The sequence below is a fragment of the Drosophila navojoa genome, chromosome 4 (genome assembly GCF_054131105.1).
Source record: "Drosophila navojoa isolate 15081-1374.11 chromosome 4, UAZ_NAV_1.0, whole genome shotgun sequence".
Taxonomy (NCBI): Eukaryota; Metazoa; Arthropoda; class Insecta; order Diptera; family Drosophilidae; genus Drosophila; species Drosophila navojoa.
This window is the reverse complement of record NC_142892.1, coordinates 26315332-26334461: the sequence shown is the minus strand read 5'-3', so window position 1 is coordinate 26334461 and position 19130 is coordinate 26315332. Positions and strand designations below refer to the sequence as shown.

Sequence of the window (19130 nt, the reverse complement as noted above, 5' to 3'; positions counted from 1 at the left end):
CTTCATTGGGCTTGATGCCATATGTGCTTATAATATGACCTAAAAACTTTGTTTCCCTTTTAAGGAATTCACACTTATCAAGCTGCAACTTTAGGTTGGCTTCTCTTAATTTGCTAAACACCTTTCTCAACGATTCCAAGTGTTCAGTTAATGATGTCGAGAATACAATGACATCATCGAGATATACTAAACAACATTTATTTATTACCTCTTTCAAAACATTATTCATGCAACGCTGAAAAGTTGCTGGTGCGTTTTTCAACCCAAATGGCATTCGTGTATATTCATAATGTCCATTTTTGGTTGAAAATGCAGTTTTGGTGATGGAATCTGGATCCATTTCTATCTGGTGGAAGCCTTTTGCAAGATCGATTGTCGTAAAATACTGAAATTGTTTTATTGTTTATTATAATTTGATCTCTGGAATAATCGATAATTGAATTAGTTGCCTTTAGAAAATTGCGTCCTAATAATATGTCATAATAGTGTGAAAATGGAAATATGTAAAAATGCTGTTCTACTGGGAAAAGTTCATTAGGTTGAACAGTAATTAGTTCGTTCAAATTCACCACTCCTTGCAATGCACGAACTGCTGTAGGCTTTAATGTTATTGGTAGGTTAAAGAAATTCTGGCGCATAATATTAATTGAACTACCTGTATCAATTAGACAACGACAGAGTTTATTATTAAATTTTAAGGCAATATATTGGTGTGTTGGGAGGCTGATAAACGAAAATTTTCGGCATTATCTTCATCTGGTTGTTGGTATGGATGATTAAGATTCTGATGGTCGGTTTCGCAATAAGGTTCGTCACCATTATTTTGATATTCGCAACTTTGATAATAGTATTGATCAATCGGCATTTCTATATGATGGTAATCATCAATTTCCATCCTTTGATGGCCACTTGTACTTTCACGTTGGCGCTTTTGAGGTTGAGTTAAATTTGGTATCGAATAACCTTGACTTGACTTTCTATGGGCATCACTTTGTTGAGCTTGTACGAGTTTTTGTTAAAATTCTTTAAATATTTGTGGGTTTTGTGAGGGTAAAGAGGGTGGTAAAGAAGGTCGTCCCTGATTAAATGTGTTCTGTCGGACATGGTGCGGTATAAGATATTGATTGCTGACAATTTCGTTAGTTTTTTGCTGAGATGGACTATTATTGTATAAATTCATTTTAGTATTATTTATTTCTTTATTAGAAGGCCTATCAGGATTGATATTTGAATTTGATTTCCTACTATTTTGTACGAGAATTAAGTTTACATTATCTTCATACATGCCTTATTGTTGGGCAACACATTTTAACTTAGAAATACTAGATATATCATGACGTGCTAAAATCATGAACATACGATCAGGTAATTTTTTATTTATTACATTCTTTAGTGTTTCGTTCATAGCTTGTGTATAATAAAAGTTGTTTACTTCGTCATTTTCTAATGATAATTTGTTTACAATTATGCTGGCTTTGATTTCGAGCTCTTCTACAAACTTACGCAAGCTACCCTGGAAATTAGTATTATAGAGACGGTGAAGCAGCTCCTCGAAAGATATGTGCGGTTTGTACTCGTTGATTAAAGCTGCCTTTAGGGATTTCCAGTTGCTGACACCTTGAAGTCCTACTGCCCTTTGTGCTTGGATACCCAGCAACACCTCTGTCGCTCCAAAGATTATGCTTTGCTGTCTGAGATCATGTGTTGGATAAAGAGCAAGCAGATAATCCAGTCGACGAATAAACGGCCCCAGAGTATCTTCTTGACCCTCGAATGTTGGAATTTGTTTTAATTGCATTAACAATTGATTGAGTTGGCCTTCAGTAAGCATATTTGTGCTACTCCCAGTTGAAGGTAGTTGGTTATGGTTTTCAGTCAGCGACATAATTTATTTATTTTTTTTTTTATTACGTGGTCAAATTTTCACTCACGATTTAAATAAGGTTCTTATGCGGTGGTTTCCACTCAATAATTTTTGTTTGAAATGTTTGTGGCAGTTGATTATAATTTAACTGACGCACTTTTTCACTGTCTTTTATTGATTCCGCACAATTGGGCGATGGTACTAGTATTTGACCAATCAAATAAAATGACTTTATAGAGTTTATGTTTAAGCAATGCGGTTAGTTAAATAGTAATATAACTTTATTTTAATTGCATTGGAGTTGAACAAGTTTCTTCTTATGATGCAAATTTACAACTAACTCTAATTCTAAGCTTACAATGCAATGCGTCGGCGTTGACAGCTATAAAGCTCCAGCATGCTCTTAGTGGCACCTTGCCGGCTATGACAAGCGCCGCATCATCGGAGACAGTTCTGAAAGCGCAGCTGACTCTGATTGCGCTCAGTCTGTAGATGCCCCGGCTGTAGCTCGGCGTTGCCATCGCTCTTGCCCATATGGGCGCAGCATAGAGGATGACGGACCTAATGACGCTCATTAGAAGGAGACGTCGTTGCTGTTTAGGTCCCCGCATGTTATGCATAATTCTCGAGAGAGCTCTTCAAGAATCAGCAGCCTTTTTATGCACATATTCTAAGTGCTCGCGAAAAGTTAATCTTGTGTCTAACATGACGCCTTAACTTAATCGCCCTCTTTGACACGATGCTGACGCTGCCTATCCTTATATTGGCAGTCTCCACTTTCTTGCGACTGCTTACTAGGACGACTTCCGTCTTGTGCGCCGCGAGCTCGAGCCCAGCTCCTGTCAACCAGCTTCGTATGCGATTGATACTTTCGCTGCACATATCCTCTGTATGGCGACGATAGCCACATCATCAGCAAAGCTAATGGTGTGCGCACCTGCTGGTATTTCCAAGCGCAGTACGCCGTCGTACATGATATTCCATAGGAGAGGCCCCAGCACTGAGCCTTGGGGTACTCCATCTGACACTGTATGAGTTTGGGGACCCTCACTCGTGTTGTATACCAGTGTTCTTCCTCTGAAGTAGCTCTCTTTTAGATATTTAGGGATTTTATATTGTGACAGCGCATTCAGTATCATATCCCAACTAGCTGTGTTGAAGGCGTTCTTAACATCCAGGGTCTCGATGATGCAGTATTGCTTCGTCCCGTGCCTCCATCTGTTGCCTTGGTTGGCGGAAGTTGCTAGGCCAACAACTTTTCTAGAGCATCTGTTGTTGACCGGGCCTTCCGGAATCCAAATTGATTTGGTGATAGGCCTCCGGCGCTAGCAATAGCAGTCTCCAGTCTAGAGCAGATCAATTTTTCAAACACCTTTCCTATGGTGTCTAAGAGGCAGATCGGTCTGTATGAAGCTGGCTCGTCTGGTGGTTTGCCAGCCTTGGGTAGCAATACCAGGTTCTGGGTCTTCCATTTTGTAGGGAACGTCTCTTGTAGTAAGCATTCGTTGAATAATTCGGCGAACGTACTAGGGTGCAAGGCGAGGGCTAGCTTTAGCGCACGATTTGGGATCCCGTCCGGCCCTGGAGCTGTGTTGGTTCTAAGACCTCTGAGAGCTACTAAGATTTCTTCGTCTGTAACTAAAACAATTTGAGTGCTCGTTGAGCCCTGGTTTGTGTGTGTGTGAGCGTGTGTGCGCGTGTATTTTTGCTAATTATTATTGAAATATCGATTAAAAACCCTATCGAAAGCTAGTTATTTAATTATATCTACTACACCTTTAGAGTTAGAGCTTCCAAACCTTAAATGTAAAATCATCATGTGTATTTTATATAATTTCGGTTTTTTTAAATATACCCCCGCCCGTAAATCCACCCCCTCACCCTAACCTTTTTAAAAGGCGTATTTCAAGTATATACATTTGGGATGTATATACATTTGCACATTATGTTTACGTTCTGAAAGTTTCATTAAGATCGTACGTCTAGGAATTAAATTATTCAACAAATAATTTCTCATAATATTGCCAGCACTGCAGCGCAGCCCAAGCGCAGTCCCCTGTATGTTTGTATGAGTGTGTTTGTTTGTATGCGTATGTGTATGTTTTTTTTTATTGTATGCGTGTGTGTGTATTTCTATGTATGCGTGTTTGTGTGTGTGTGTGCGTGTGTGTTTCCTAATTATTATTGAAATATCAGTTGCCTGAAGGGTTCAGGGAATCTCGTAGTCGAGCAGTCTCAACGCGAGCTTTCTTATTTGTTTACTATCATTTTGGGGTCTGTTAAATAATGAAGCACTTCAGACAACTAGCTGCGTAAATGTATTACAGACTTAGATCGTACGGGAAAAAGCTTTGAAAATTTATCGGTTCAACTTAAGAATTGTGTTCGCTGTAATGTGAAGATATCCAGGTGTATTATTTCGCATAGATATCTTTGTAACGGTGTAGGTCGTAGAAGTGACCAATTTAGATGTCAAGATGTCTTTGGATCAGAATGTAATCCATGATTTTGATTTGGTAGGCCATTTTGATAAAATTACCGCTTCGCTATATTATGACAAGTTAGAACAGAAATTTAGAAAATTTATTTTATTATGTTTAAAGTTTTTTTTTTTTATACCCTGAACCCATTGAAAATGGGAAATCAGGGTATAATGGTTTTGTTAAAATGTATGTAACAGGCAGAAGGAGGCGTGGCAGACCCCACAAAGTATATATATTCTTGATCAGGGCGACGAGCTAAGTCGATTTAGCCCTGTCCGTCTGTCTGTCCGTCCGTCCGTCCGTCCGTCCGTCCGTATGCTTGAACGCGTCGATTTCAGAAGATATAAGAGCTAGAGACTTCAACTTTTTTTTAAAATGTCCGTATACATATATCACGCGCATATCGAGTTTTTCACTAAAAAACGATAACTCATTCCGATACTTTTTTATCGATAAAAAACCTTATAGAAGATCACTTAAATAATTATATCTTCTACATCTTTCAAGCTAGAGTCTCCAAATTTTAAATGTATTTTAAGATTTATACAATTTCGGTTTTTGTCAAAATTTACCCCCCACCCCTAAATCCACCCCCTCACCATCATCTTTGTAAAAGTCGTATATCAAATACTAGAGACTTGTGCTTCGGTATACACATACATTTTAACATCATGATTACGTTCTGAAAGTTTCATTACGATCGTACGTCTATAAATTAAATTATTCAACAAATAAGTTCTCATAATATCGCCAACACTGCAGCGCAACCCAAGCGCAATAGGTTATAAATTTATATCTCCTACATTTTTAGAGCTATAGTCTCCTAATTTTAAAAATATTCCAATGCATTTTATACAATTTCGGTTTTTGTTATATTTTGGATACCGGCTCCAAATTCACCAGAATCCCCAGTGAAGGTCAGATGCTAGTATAGCTAATTGTGAATGATTTGAATTGTTTTTTTTTAAATGCCAAAGATTCAATCGATTATGTAGATCATATGCTGAAAGTTTCATTAAATTCCATTTAATCAATCGACTTTAATAAATTAACAAAATGTTTGGCCAATTAACAAACGCACGTGCTGCAGCAACAGCAGTTTTCCTATACGTGTGCACACATACATTCAAACATCTTCTAGCACATTCTTAGAATCTATCAGCAGTTAGTTTCGTTTAGTTCTGCTAGATGGCGTTGCATCAGTGAATCTATTTCAGTTTTGACATTGCTAATAATAACAGAGGAGTGGCTTCATGGTAGAGGGCGCGGCGTTCGATCGCGAGGTCTCTGGTTCAAATCCTGCTGTGGGTGTATTGTAGTTTTCTTTTAATTGCTTCAAAATTTTTATATATTTGATTAAATTTCTCTTATATTTTTTCAAAAATCGAAATTGAAATTTTAACCATACTATATGTACGTTTTTATTAGTTTGGTTGTTCTTGCACATTCTTAAAGTCACATCAGCAGTTAGTTTGACTTAGATTTGGTAGATGGCGCTGTAGCAGTGAATCTATTTCAGTTTTGACATTGAAAATTAAAACAGAAGGGTGGCGTCAAGGTAGAAAGCGCGGCGCTTGATCACAAGGTCTCGGTTTCAAACCCAGAGCGTGTCGTAATTCTTTTTTTAATTGTTTCAAAATTTTTATATATTTAATTAAATGTGTTTTCTTTTTCATTGATATTTTTAAATACATCGAAATTGAAATTTGAACCATACTAAATGTGCTTTTCTATTAGTTTGGTTCAGGGTAGTATCTAGTCGAGCGCTCTCGACTAGAGTTTTCTTACTTGTTTTTATTAGTATAAGTAGGTTACAGAAAATTATACGAATATTAAAAACAAGTAAGAAAGCTCTAGTCGAGGCTGTTCTTCTACGAGATGCCCTGAACCCTCCAAGCAACTGATATTTCAATTCGTACACACACAAACACACACGCATACACACGCACACATACAGGCGATTGTGCTTGGCTTGCGCTGCAGTGTTGGCAATATATTGAGAATAATTTAATTTCTAGGCGTACGATCTTAATTAAACTGTCTGAACGTAATCATATTGTTTAAATGTGTGTATGTTTCGAAGCACAATTCTCTAGTATTTTAAATACGCCTTTTACAAACATAATGGTGAGGGGGTGGATATAGGAGTGGGGGGTAAATTTTAACAAAAACCGAGATTGTATAAAATGCATCTTATAATATATTTAAAGATTGGAGACTCGAGCTTTAAAGGTGTAGGAGATACAATTTTATAACTGATTTTCGATAAGATATTTATATCTTCTGAAATCGACGCGTTCAAGCATACAGACAGACAGACGGACAGGGCCAAATCGACTCAGCTTGTCGCCCTGATCAAGAATATATATACTTTATGGGGTCTGCCACGCCTCCTTCTGCCAGTTACATACATTTTAACAAAACCATTATACCCTGATTTCCCATTTTGATTGGGTTCAGGGTATACAAAACTTTTTACTTTAATATATTGAATAACAAGTTGTTTGGTTTCTTTTAAATATTACAGAAGACATTTGATATTGTCGTGTCAGGGAAGTCTCCATATATTTCCATTCGATGATCCAAAATGTTCGTTCTCAATGGAAAGCAGTAAGTATGATTTTTTATTGAATGTAATGTATTATAATATAAGCAGCATATGATGATGACAACGCCCCATATGACCCCATAACTAAGAAGCTTATTAGGTTAACCACAGAACACAAGCTGCAAGACAGATTTTTTGGTGTGAAAAAAATTTGAAAAAATTTGTAGATCTCCGTATTTTAAAGGAGATCTACGTGCCTACGTGTGATGAGACTAAAACTACGTACTTTTATAAAATATTGCATAATACCCTAAAAACTAAAAATTTTTTAAATAAAAAAGATGATATGATTTATATTGGGTTAGCAGCACTAAATTCCATTTTTGATATGTTTACGAAAACTTAGAGCCTTCTGACAAACACCTAAAATATTTAAATCAAAACATTTATAAAGTTTTGTTGTAAAACGTACATTAATTAATATGTATAATTTAAACAATGTAATTTGCTTTCTAAAACGGCAAATGAAATTAATAACAACGAGGTGTTATACAGTTAGTTTAAAAATTTAATGGTTTATATTTTATACCCTGAACCCATTGAAAATGGGATATCAGGGTATAATGGTTTTGTTAAAAGTATGTAACAGGCAGAAGGAGGCGTGGCGACCCCACAAAGTATATATATTCTTGATCAGGGCGACGAGCTGAGTCAATTTAGCCCTGTCCGTCTGTCTGTCCGTCCGTCCGTCCGTCCGTCTGTCTGTCCGTCCGTCCGTATGTATGAACGCGTCGATCTTAGAAGATATAAGAGAAAAGCTAGAGAATTTGTTTTTCCTAGGTCCGTGTATATCACGCGCATATCAAGTTTATCACTAAAAGTCGATAACTGCTTCCGATATTTTATAATCGATTAAAATTCTTATCGAAAGCTGGTTATTTATCTATATCTTTTATAACTTTAGAGCTAGAGCTTCTAAATTTTGAATGTAGACTTATGTATATTTTCTATAATTTCGGTTTTTGTTACTGTCGCTGCTTACTGCGCAGTTGGCAGATCGAGTTCTACTCCGTGCGTGTTTATGTATGTGTGCCTAAAATAAGTGTAGAATGAGTGGAATATCAGATTGGAGAGTCGAGCAGTCTCGACTAGAGTTTTCTTACTTGTTTTTTATTGTTTTTAACAAAATTGTGATACGGAAAAACACGTAGATTTTGGAGCCTGGCTACGTAATTCTCAAATTTTGACTTGGCATCCCTGTTGGGCTCTCATATCATCCAGCTCAGCAGCGCACAAAAGTTTAAATTTCTTCGCGACGATCCCATGTCTCTTCTTTTGAATGAATGATATACCTAAATCTTAAAATCGTTTGCCACGCTCATACAAAATATTAGCGTTTTCGTGATGCAGCGTAGATTCGCATCAAGAATATGTTTTGGCGACGACAACACACACAATTTCAGTCCCTACATGTATGAGCACTTGTGTGCTCTGCTGCCACTGTTGCCGTTTCACCTTTTTTCCCGTCAAATCTGGCTGTTTCAAAAATCCGACTAAGGGAAAAATTGGAAAACAGCGGGGGCGGGAACTCTATCTTTTTTGAAAGCAACCACTATTTTGCTTATTCTCCCACTTCAAGGCTAATAAAATTTTGTCATCGCTAATTAATGAGAAAAGTTTTTTATTTTTTAAAAATTATTTTAAGATGCTAAAAGTATTGAACAAGCAAAAAATTTGTGATGTTTGGCTGCAGAACACAGAATTTAAACATTGGTTGAGGAAAGAAGGGCAGTATACTGAAGTTTTCTTTAATAACATGGGATACCAACAAATTTTGGGCGGAGGTAACAAAATATTCGAAGAGTTGGCAAAGATTGCAATGCAGATTATTTCACTCTCTTGGTCGAATGCCAAAGTTGAGAGTTATAAAACCTAAAATAAGAAACCGGATGAGCGTAGGTAGTCTCAACTCGACTTTAAGAATCAGGTAATTTTTTGACGTTTAAGAATGAAAATCTTATCTAATTATAAAGATTGTAGATACGGATTGCGTCGACACAATAATTGTTGCTTCAATTACATACGCTATTGCGATGATGATGAAATCAGCAATTCTATCATTATTGTTTTGACATTTTTATACCCTGAACCCATTGAAAATGGGAAATTTAGGGTATAATGTTTTTGTGAAAAAGTATGTAACAGCAGAAGGAATCATCGCAGACCCCATCATATATTCTTGATCAGCACGACGAGCTGAGTCGAAATAGCCCTGCCCGTCTGTCCGTCTGTCCGTCCGTTCGTCCGTCCGTCTGTCCGTATAAATGCCGAGATCTCAGAAGATATAAGAGCTAGAGAGCTGAAAGTATGCATACTCGTGTATACCATACGCAGTACGAGTTTGCTTTATTTTCTCGATAACTCATCCGACAACTTTTTATCGAGAATAATCGAAAAAATGATTTTGTTTTTTGCGCCTCTATGGAATACTATTAGACGTGGAGACTATAGATTTACTGTGTATATACATATGATGAATACAAACATTTTGTAATCAAAAGATTTTGGATACCACGCCCCCTTTGCCCCCAATTTGTAAAAAACGTATTTCTAGTAGTAGAGACTTGTGCTTTGGAATGTATACACAGTTTGACCTTATGATTACGCTCTGAAAATTAAGATTGCATGTCTACAAAAAATGTAATTCATCAAATAAATTCTCATACTATTGCCCACACTGCAGCGCAACCCAAGCGCAGTCGCTGCTTACTGCTTACTGCGCAGTTAGCAGAGCGCGGGTCCTTGAGGGTGGATGCATATGTATGTATGTGTGCGTGCATAATAGAAGTGCAGAATGATAAGAATATCAGCTTGGAGTGTTCAGGGTCGAGGAGTCTCGACTAGAGCCTTCTTACTTGTTATTATTGAAATATCAGTTGCTTGTAAGGGTTCAGGGGATCTCGTAGTCGAGCAGTCTCGACTAGAGCTTTCTTACTTGTTTCTAACTATTTTTGTATGCGACTTTTTTTTTTTTTTTTTTTTTTTTTTTTTTTTTTTTTTTTTTTTTTTTGTTTTTGCTCTAGCCTATTTTTCTTCGGAAATGTGGCCAAACTGCTTGCTGCCTGTGCAGATTATGGTGAATTTCTACCAATCGCGCTTTTCTCTGCATTAATTGTGTAAAAGAGTGTAAATGGACAAAAAATATAAGCAAAAATTCTGTGATTCGAGGACAAAAATCATCAGAATTCAAATATTAAAATATTGCATATACTGCAAATGAAGTGTTTTTGCGAAATTACATGGAAAAAATTATAATTTATAAACTTATTTTAACTATTTTTTCAAAACTATTTTCTTTATTTTTATACCCTGAACCCATTGAAAATGTGTAAAAGTATGTAAAGGGCAGAAGGAATCATCGCAGACCCCATAAAGTATATACATTTTTGATCAGGAAGAGCTGAGTTGATATAGCCCTGTCCGTCTGTCCGTCCGTCTGTCTGTATTAATGCGTCGATCTCAGAGGACACAAAATCTAGAAAGCTGAAATTTGGCATGCATACTCGTGTATACCATACGTGGTACGAGTTTGCTTTTTTCGATAAATCATCCGATAACTTTTTATCGAGAATAATCGAAAAAATTGATTTGGTTTTTTCAGCCTCATTTGAACATTATTGGACCTGGAAACTTCAGATTTACTGTGCATATACATATGATAAATACAGATATTTTGCAATTTACAGATTTTAGATACCACGTCCCGAATTCGTAAATAACTCATTTCAAATACTAGAGATTTATGATTTGGAATGTACATACAGTTGAACATTATGATTACGTTCTGGAAGTTTCATTAAGATTGTACGTCTAGAAATTAAATTATTCACCACATAAATTCTCATAATATTGCCCACATTGCAGCGCAGCCCAAGCGCAGTCGCTTCATACTGCACAGTTAGCAGACCTCGGCTTTATACGTGCATGTGTATGTGTGTATATGTGCATAAAAGAAGTACAGAATGATTGAATATCAGATTGGAGGGTTCAGGGTATCTCCTAGTGGAGCAGTCTCGACAAGAGCCTTCTTATTTTTTTTAGAGGTGATTTTGCTAATTTCATGTCTGAAAACCTTTTGTACGGCCCAATATATACCGTTGGTCGGCCTTGTAAAGTGCCTTAATGACTTACATAAGTTGTTTTGGCAATACAAAGTACAGCTTGACTATAAAACGATATACACACATACATATGTATGTTTGTGTATTATGTTGAACTTGAAGTTTTTATATTGTGCTAGCATTTAATGAAATTATTAGTTTATGTAGTATTTTATTAGTTTTATAGTATTTTATCGATACACACATTTATTAACAAGATTAGATTACAATATATGTATACATATGAAGTCGATATGGCAGTCCTTAAGATCGACCGAAAAATTTTGTTTATAATTTGAGCACACGGAATAAGGTACGCCACAGGCACACAAATGCACATAAATTTTTCCAGAGACTGGAAGTGTGTGTGTGCACGTCCGTCGCGAATTCATTTTTTTTATACGCCTCAAAGACTTCATACTTTTCTTAGAAATATTCATAAAAACATTTTGTATGAGCGGGGCAAACACATTTAAGATTCGGTATACCCTCAAACTCAAAAACAGTCATGGGATAGTCGCGAACAAATTTCAATTTTTGTGCGTTGCTGAGCTTGATGATTTGAGAGAAATGGAAGAGAGATAGAGTGCGAGAGAGAGTAGGACAAAAACGCAAAGCATACACGACGGGACCATTTCATCTGAGTTTCTGCATCGCATGACTTCGTCGTGCTATATTATTATTTTTATTAAATACCGAGCCGAGCGAATACAAAGCTAATGGGAGCTACTAGACAGATTTTTCGGTGTTGAAAAAGTTTGTTCTACATGTCTAGTCTATGTCACTAACCACATAACACATAGACCGGACACGTAGTGTAAAGCGTTTTTTTGGGGATACGAAAGGGGGTGGGTTGCAACCCACCCAACTTCGTATTTGTTCGGCTTCTCAATTTTAGGTTCAGGCCAAGAAAATATACGAAAGCACAATAATTTTGCTTTATGCGCTCGACCAAGTTGGTCAAATGTTGAAAAATAGCTTTCTCTATGCTCAATTCAACTAACTTGATTTTCAATGTGCATTTTCGATTTTTTGAGATAAAATCGGCATCTGCGCTATATGTATATGTATATGAACTTTTACAAAATTTCAAGGCTCTTGCTCTTATGTATTCTGATCTCGACGCGTTCATACATACGGACAGTAGAGCAGACGGACGGAGGGACAGATGGACATGGCGAAATCGACTCAGCTCGTCGCCCTGATCAAGAATATATATACTTTGTGGGGTCTAAAACACCTCCTTCTTCTTGTTAAATACATTTCAAGAAAACCATTGTACCCTGATTTCCCATTTTCAATGTGTTAGGGCTATAAAATAGTAACTATTTCCTTGATTATCTCCCTTTATTCTGGACCCTTACATGCTGGCCAGTTTCTTACGAGGAAGCACAAATCAAATATGTTTGGAAGAATGATGAGGACACATTACGTAAAAGCCCCTCGTTGACAACATTAAATGCATATTTGATTAAAAATCAAACAACGGCCTGTGATCAAAATAGTTGGCGAGGTAAGTTATGGCCCATGGCCATCAAATTTATGGAAACCTTGACTTGTGTTTGTCATTTAAATATGATTTAATGTGTTTATCTTTAGGATAGATTTTGTTTAAAATCATGGTTATTATATTAGTATTTTATTTTTATTGATTTGATGGGAATTAGCAATTTCTTCTTGAACTAAAATAAAAAATAATATATTTTTGAAACATTTTTTCGCGTACCTAATAGTCTATTGATTGTTTAATTCTAAACAAAAAAAAACCAACAATAAAAATAAAATATATGCTGTACAAAAATATTTGTCCTGCTTCATAATATTACAAAATCATTAACAACGAACATAAATGTTATCAAAAATTGAATAGGGAACTACAGCTGCCTTAGGGTCGATTTAATCTTTACCAGAGATCGTGCGTTCTATTTTACCACCGTTTTTATACCTGGCATTATATTGGTGACGTCGTCTTTTATAACTTTCTGGCTAGAATGGAATGCAGTACCTGCTAGATCAATGATAGGTAACGAATACTATATAATATAGTACCATTTAAAAAAATAAAACACCAATAAAAGCTACCAACAACATATTCGCATTAATTAAATTAGACCTTGCTTTTTCACAAAAAAAAAAAGTAAAATTTTAACGGTTTTAAATTTCATTATTTCGCATTTGTAGCAATAGACTTACAACAATTTTACTGACCCTTTCATATGCAATTTATAAACATTATTTAATTTTGACCAAACGACAACATGTAAATTACCTCGCTGCTTTTTAAAGTAGTTCGTATTTGAAGACACATCTTTATATATATATATAATAAAAAATATATACTATATATATTTTATTTAATTTAACAGCATTTATTTTAAACATTATAAACGTTAAAGCTGCAAAAAAGTATACGACACTTCCTCTTAACAAAATATTGCTTTTTGGATTTTGAGCATGGTTTCCAAATTATATATACTCTTAAAATACCTAGAAATTGTCTTTATACAAGCAAACCTACCAAAACTGAATCCATCAGCAAACTTAGACACATATATTTTATTTTTTATTAATTTTTTCTTTTCCATGGAAGTACAACATAAAATTAAAAGATTTAGAGCTTTAATAGGAGAGGTAACACCTTTATAAATTTGTATATATACTGGGTATGGCTCTGCCTCTGATGTTTGATTCGTCTGCATTAATAGACTTTTTAATTTGTGTATTATTTTTATTGTTTGTCCAAAATTCAATGATTTTGGCATTGTACTTTAAGGAAATTACAGTTGCCTGCAAGTCGAAATGACATTTACCCGTGATCGTGCATATTATTTTACAACCGTTTTCATACCTGGTATTATATTGGTCACCTCGTCGTTTATCACTTTTTGGCTAGAGTGGAATGCGGTACCTGCACGTGTTATGATCGGTACGTAAAAAAAATACAAAATTTTTAATTCAAAGGAAAAAACACTAGCCCATTTAAAGTTACACCAAAATAAAATTTTATCAGATACTCATTTGAAAACAATTATATGTACTATCTCTCCAATTATTAGTATTATGATATTTTAGACAGTGAAATCTAGAAAGTAATAAGAAATTTTTCGTTAACTAAAAGTGTATTAATGGGCTTGCGATCATTTAAAGTATTTTAAAAATTAATTATAATATAGGGGCCTAGAATTTGGAATAAATTAATATTTTCATCTGTTTTCTAGTATATGTACATTGTGTGCTTGCACTAATTAGTATTATTAATTGTAGACTTTAATGCATGCTTACCTCTTGTAAGCATGTATCAGTCATGAAGGCGTGTAAGACCTCAACAATATACGTGTTTTGTTGATCCGTACTAATTGTCTGTATATCTTTTCAAATCTATTATTAATTTAATTTATAAATTTTGTAATCCAAATTTTTATTACAAGCACACAATTTTATGTGATTTGAGCTATTAATCTTCAAGTTAGTAACCGAATACTCATTCACATCCCATCAGCATCAGTAGCTAAGCTTAGCTCAAATACTGTAGAAAATTCATTTTTTTCCCGATTCTCCACGCTACTACTGGGCGTAGACACATTATTTTTGACCAGTTCATAGAACAAGCTTATGTTAACCTCACTGCAAAATTTGGATGCTTACGCTCCAAAAATGAGAAAAGTATAGGGTATTTTTCGAAATGCCGGGCCCCTAAAGATTCGTAACAATATTTTTTGGGGAATCGATAAAAGAGCTTACTAGTCTATATAAATGTGAAGCTTCTAGTTCTTATACTTTAGGAGATATAAACTTTTGCGGTTTGCTACACCTCTATGGTTGGACATATATGTATGTGCCAAAGTATTTTCATTTTGGTAGGTCAGCTCGACTATATATACCAAATTTGAGGTCTTTAGCATCAAAAGTGTCCAAAATTTAGCAGAATTTAAAAAATCACTATATCTATATTACCCCTAAAGGGCGTAGACATATAATTATAATCATTCACGAAAGTGAAATGAGTATATTGGTTTTGTGCAATCTCCGTCCTGCTGTCCGTCCATGTGTCCGTATAAACGCAGTCTATCGGAAAATGCTTTCTCCGATATACCACGTCCCTAGTGGTCGGATCGGGAAAATGTTTAACATTGTAAAAAAACAATATACTAATTCACTTTAGTGAATTATAATATAATAATTCACTTTAGTGAATGAGTATAATGATTTTGTATGTATATTATTCAAACTGGTCACGATTATAATGCATGCGTGTCTATACCACTTATATACGTAAGTAAAATAAAGTATTATGGCTTCTCGGATCTGTAGATAAGGTAAGTGTGCTTAATCCCCACAGACACTTTCAAAGCGGCTCTTAAAATAAAATAAATTTCTGTATGTCTTTTTATACCCTGAACCCATTGAATATGGGAAATCAGGGTATAATGTTTGTTTAAATATTATATTCAAGTAGAAAAGTAAATATTAGAAAAGTAATATTGATTAATAAATATTAAAATATTTACAAATTATATTAAAATATATAAAATATTGCTAGTTGATTCGTTAACAGTTTTTAAAATAGAACGTATTGTTTATTATTATTTTATTCAGTAAAGATATCATCTAAATATTCAATATTTGTTTACTTCTTATTTAACACGCTATACATTCATACATTCACATTATGCCCTGCAATTAATTTGAATGGCTCACATATGAGCCAAAACCATTAATAATAAATTGTAGTAACCAACGAAAATACACAAAACATTAACTAAAAACGAGTTTCAATAGTCTAATGCAAATTTCTCTCTTCGTCTTATTACTTTTTAATTCAATTTTGTGGTACAACATAAACTAGGCGTGACGACAATGTTGAATTTCTTTACTACCTCGAATGGTTTCCGCAGCACCTTGCCTGTTGTGTCAAATTTGACGGCGATGAACGTATGGGATGGCGTTTGCATGTGCTTTATTTACGCCTCTTTACTGGAGTTCGTCTGTGTTAATTATGTGGGACGTAAGCGGCCACTACACAACGTCGTCTATCGCCCCGGGGAAAATCCCGTAACACAGGTAAGTTAATATTGAACCTCACGAAAAACGTGAATGCCAGAAAGACGCCCTAAGGTGGCCCTAACTCAATTACTATGGACTTCAAGAAAATAATTACATACCTATTTTATATGATCCATACTATATGCGCACACACATTCTGAATATTGCAAATGCAACCTTTTTTTGTGGACCCCCTAAACTATTTGTATACTAACACAATAGATTTTTTTTTTTCGGAAGAAACTTTGTACTAATGCATCAGTCATCTCCATTTTATTTACGTTTAGGATATTAAATCATGCAATCGTACATAAACGGGAATAACAAAATGCTTAAAAGATAAATTATATGTATATATTTTTAGCCTCATCTTCTCTCATATATAAAAATTTAGTTTAAGGACATGCTTTTAAATTTCCCATGTTGTAAATTAAAATTTTGAATAAAATGTCTGTAACCTGAAAAAAAAAAAAGAACGTTGTAGTTACGTTACGGACTGTGGAATACTCAGCTCATAACCTGTAGGATATAAACTTTTGCGGCTTGTCACGTCATAACATTAGCTCTCGTGCAAAAATTTAACGTTCTTACTTTTAAACTCTAGGAAATACAATGTTATCCCATTTGTCATCTTGGGTGGTTACTCACTCACTCACCAAAAAGTAACCTCCCCTCTATCGAGAACTTGTCAGAAATGAGAGGTATATGCCCAGTAGGGACGTGACAAATCGAGAAAAACAGAATTTTCTACAGTATTAAAGGTAAACTCAGCTACTAAATTGCTAATGGCATGTTGATGATTATTCCGCAGTCGGTAACGCCTGACTGAAACGTTCTTACTTGTTTTGTTTTTGTATATATATTTTTTATACATATATTTTTGCTTGTATTACTTTGCCAATTGAACAGAATATCAAATCAGAAAAATTCAAATTAGTGCATGTAATGATTTAATTGCTACTGTATAAAAATATAACAAATATTGAAAGAGCATATAAAATAAAGTGGCTTATTTTTCTTTATTCATTTATTATAATACATTAATTTATTTTTTTATTTTTAATTGCATTAAAACTTATTTTTTAAACATTGAGTTAAGATCTATATATAAAATATTCAGTTGATTTTTAATTTTTTTTATATTAAAGCATTGTGTTTTTTATTTTAATGTTTTCAAATAACACTATTTTGATAGCTTTACATATATTAAATTTTATTACTCATCGAAAAGGCTTTTATAAATACTTCTAAATAAAAATGAAACATTTTTCTCAATAAGTGCCGGAACATGTTGGGATATGTTAACTTACTTGAGTACAGATACTTACATCAACAAAAATTTTTGCTTAATGAAGCCACTTCTCCTGTAAATGCATTAACAAAATCAAAGCAATTTTAACAAAAATGAAAAACAATTAAGCTTAAAGTGTGTTTTTAGTATGAATTATTTTGTGTAAATTTTTCCAGCGACTTCCAGCAGACTAGCAGGATCGGAGAGTATTCTTGCAAGGCCGGGTAAGAAGCCCGGTTGGAATGGAAGAAACACGCAGACGCAAAGGATAGGAGCAAAGTACAGACAGGACAGTGACAGGGACAACGTAAAGTACATTAAAACAGACAACAGTTGACAGGGAGCACAGGGACTTGACAGGGACAGGGACATACAGTGGAAGTGACAGGACAGGTACATTTACATTTACATTTACATTTACATTTACATTTACATTTACATTTACATTTACATTTACATTTACATTTACATTTACATTTACATTTACATTTACATTTACATTTACATTTACATTTACATTTACATTTACATTTACATTTACATTTACATTTACATTTACATTTACATTTACATTTACATTTACATTTACATTTACATTTACATTTACATTTACATTTACATTTACATTTACATTTACATTTACATTTACATTTACATTTACATTTACATTTACATTTACATTTACATTTACATTTACATTTACATTTACATTTACATTTACATTTACATTTACATTTACATTTACATTTACATTTACATTTACATTTACATTTACATTTACATTTACATTTACATTTACATTTACATTTACATTTACATTTACATTTACATTTACATTTACATTTACATTTACATTTACATTTACATTTACATTTACATTTACATTTACATTTACATTTACATTTACATTTACATTACATTTAACATTTACATTTACATTTACATTTACATTTACATTTACATTTACATTTACATTTACATTTACATTTACATTTACATTTACATTTACATTTACATTTACATTTACATTTACATTTACATTACATTTACATTTACATTTACATTACATTACATTTACTTTACATTTACTTACATTTACATTTACATTACATTTACATGTACATTTACATTTACATTTACATTACATTTACATTTACAGTTACATTTACATTTACATTTACAATTTACATGTACATTTACATTTACATTTACATTTACATTTACATTTACATTTACATTATTACATTTACATTTACATTTACATTTACATTTACATTTATTACATTTACATTTACATTTACATTTACTTTACATTTACATTTACATTTACATTTACATTATTACATTTACTTTACATTTACATTTACATTTACAGTTTACATTTACATTACAGTTACATTTACATTTACATTTACATTTACATTTACATTTACATTACATTTACATTTACATTTACATTTACATTTACATTTACATTTACATTTACATTTACATTTACATTTACATTTACATTTACATTTACATTTACATTTACATTTACATTTACATTTACATTTACATTTACATTTACATTTACATTTACATTTACATTTACATTTACATTTACATTTACATTACATTTACTTACTTTACATTTACATTTTACATTTACATTTACATTTACATTTACATTTACATTTACATTTACATTTAACATTTACATTTACATTTACATTTACATTTACATTTACATTTACATTTA

The 19130-nt window shown here is 33.5% G+C and overlaps 2 protein-coding genes and 1 long non-coding RNA gene across 17 annotated transcripts in view; 1 reads left to right on the top strand and 2 right to left on the bottom strand.

Annotated features, from left to right (window-relative positions):
- The window catches only part of GNBP2 (Gram-negative bacteria binding protein 2), a 171371-nt gene that overhangs the window by 32143 nt on the left and 120098 nt on the right, over positions 1 to 19130 (bottom strand). The window lies entirely within an intron of this gene.
- pHCl-1 (pH-sensitive chloride channel 1) overlaps positions 1 to 19130 on the top strand; it is a 69789-nt gene that overhangs the window by 44430 nt on the left and 6229 nt on the right. For 6 of the 15 annotated variants that reach the window (XM_089260457.1, XM_089260460.1, XM_089260458.1 and 3 more), the window contains 5 exons: positions 6875 to 6957; positions 12431 to 12568; positions 12926 to 13078; positions 13829 to 13981; positions 15902 to 16116. In XM_089260457.1, coding sequence (XP_089116583.1) covers positions 6875 to 6957; positions 12431 to 12568; positions 12926 to 13078; positions 13829 to 13981; positions 15902 to 16116 — 742 coding nt within the window. The remainder of the gene's footprint in view (positions 1 to 6874; positions 6958 to 12430; positions 12569 to 12925; positions 13079 to 13828; positions 13982 to 15901; positions 16117 to 19130) is intronic. The other 9 variants (XM_089260467.1, XM_089260470.1, XM_089260463.1 and 6 more) reach the window with 3 other exon arrangements.
- LOC149091568 (uncharacterized) overlaps positions 2592 to 19130 on the bottom strand; it is a 161684-nt gene continuing 145145 nt past the window's right edge. Inside the window, exons 2-3 of the long non-coding RNA XR_016196866.1 lie at positions 2837 to 3530; positions 2592 to 2732 (exon numbers count right to left, since the gene is read on the bottom strand). This is a non-coding gene — a long non-coding RNA (uncharacterized LOC149091568). The remainder of the gene's footprint in view (positions 2733 to 2836; positions 3531 to 19130) is intronic.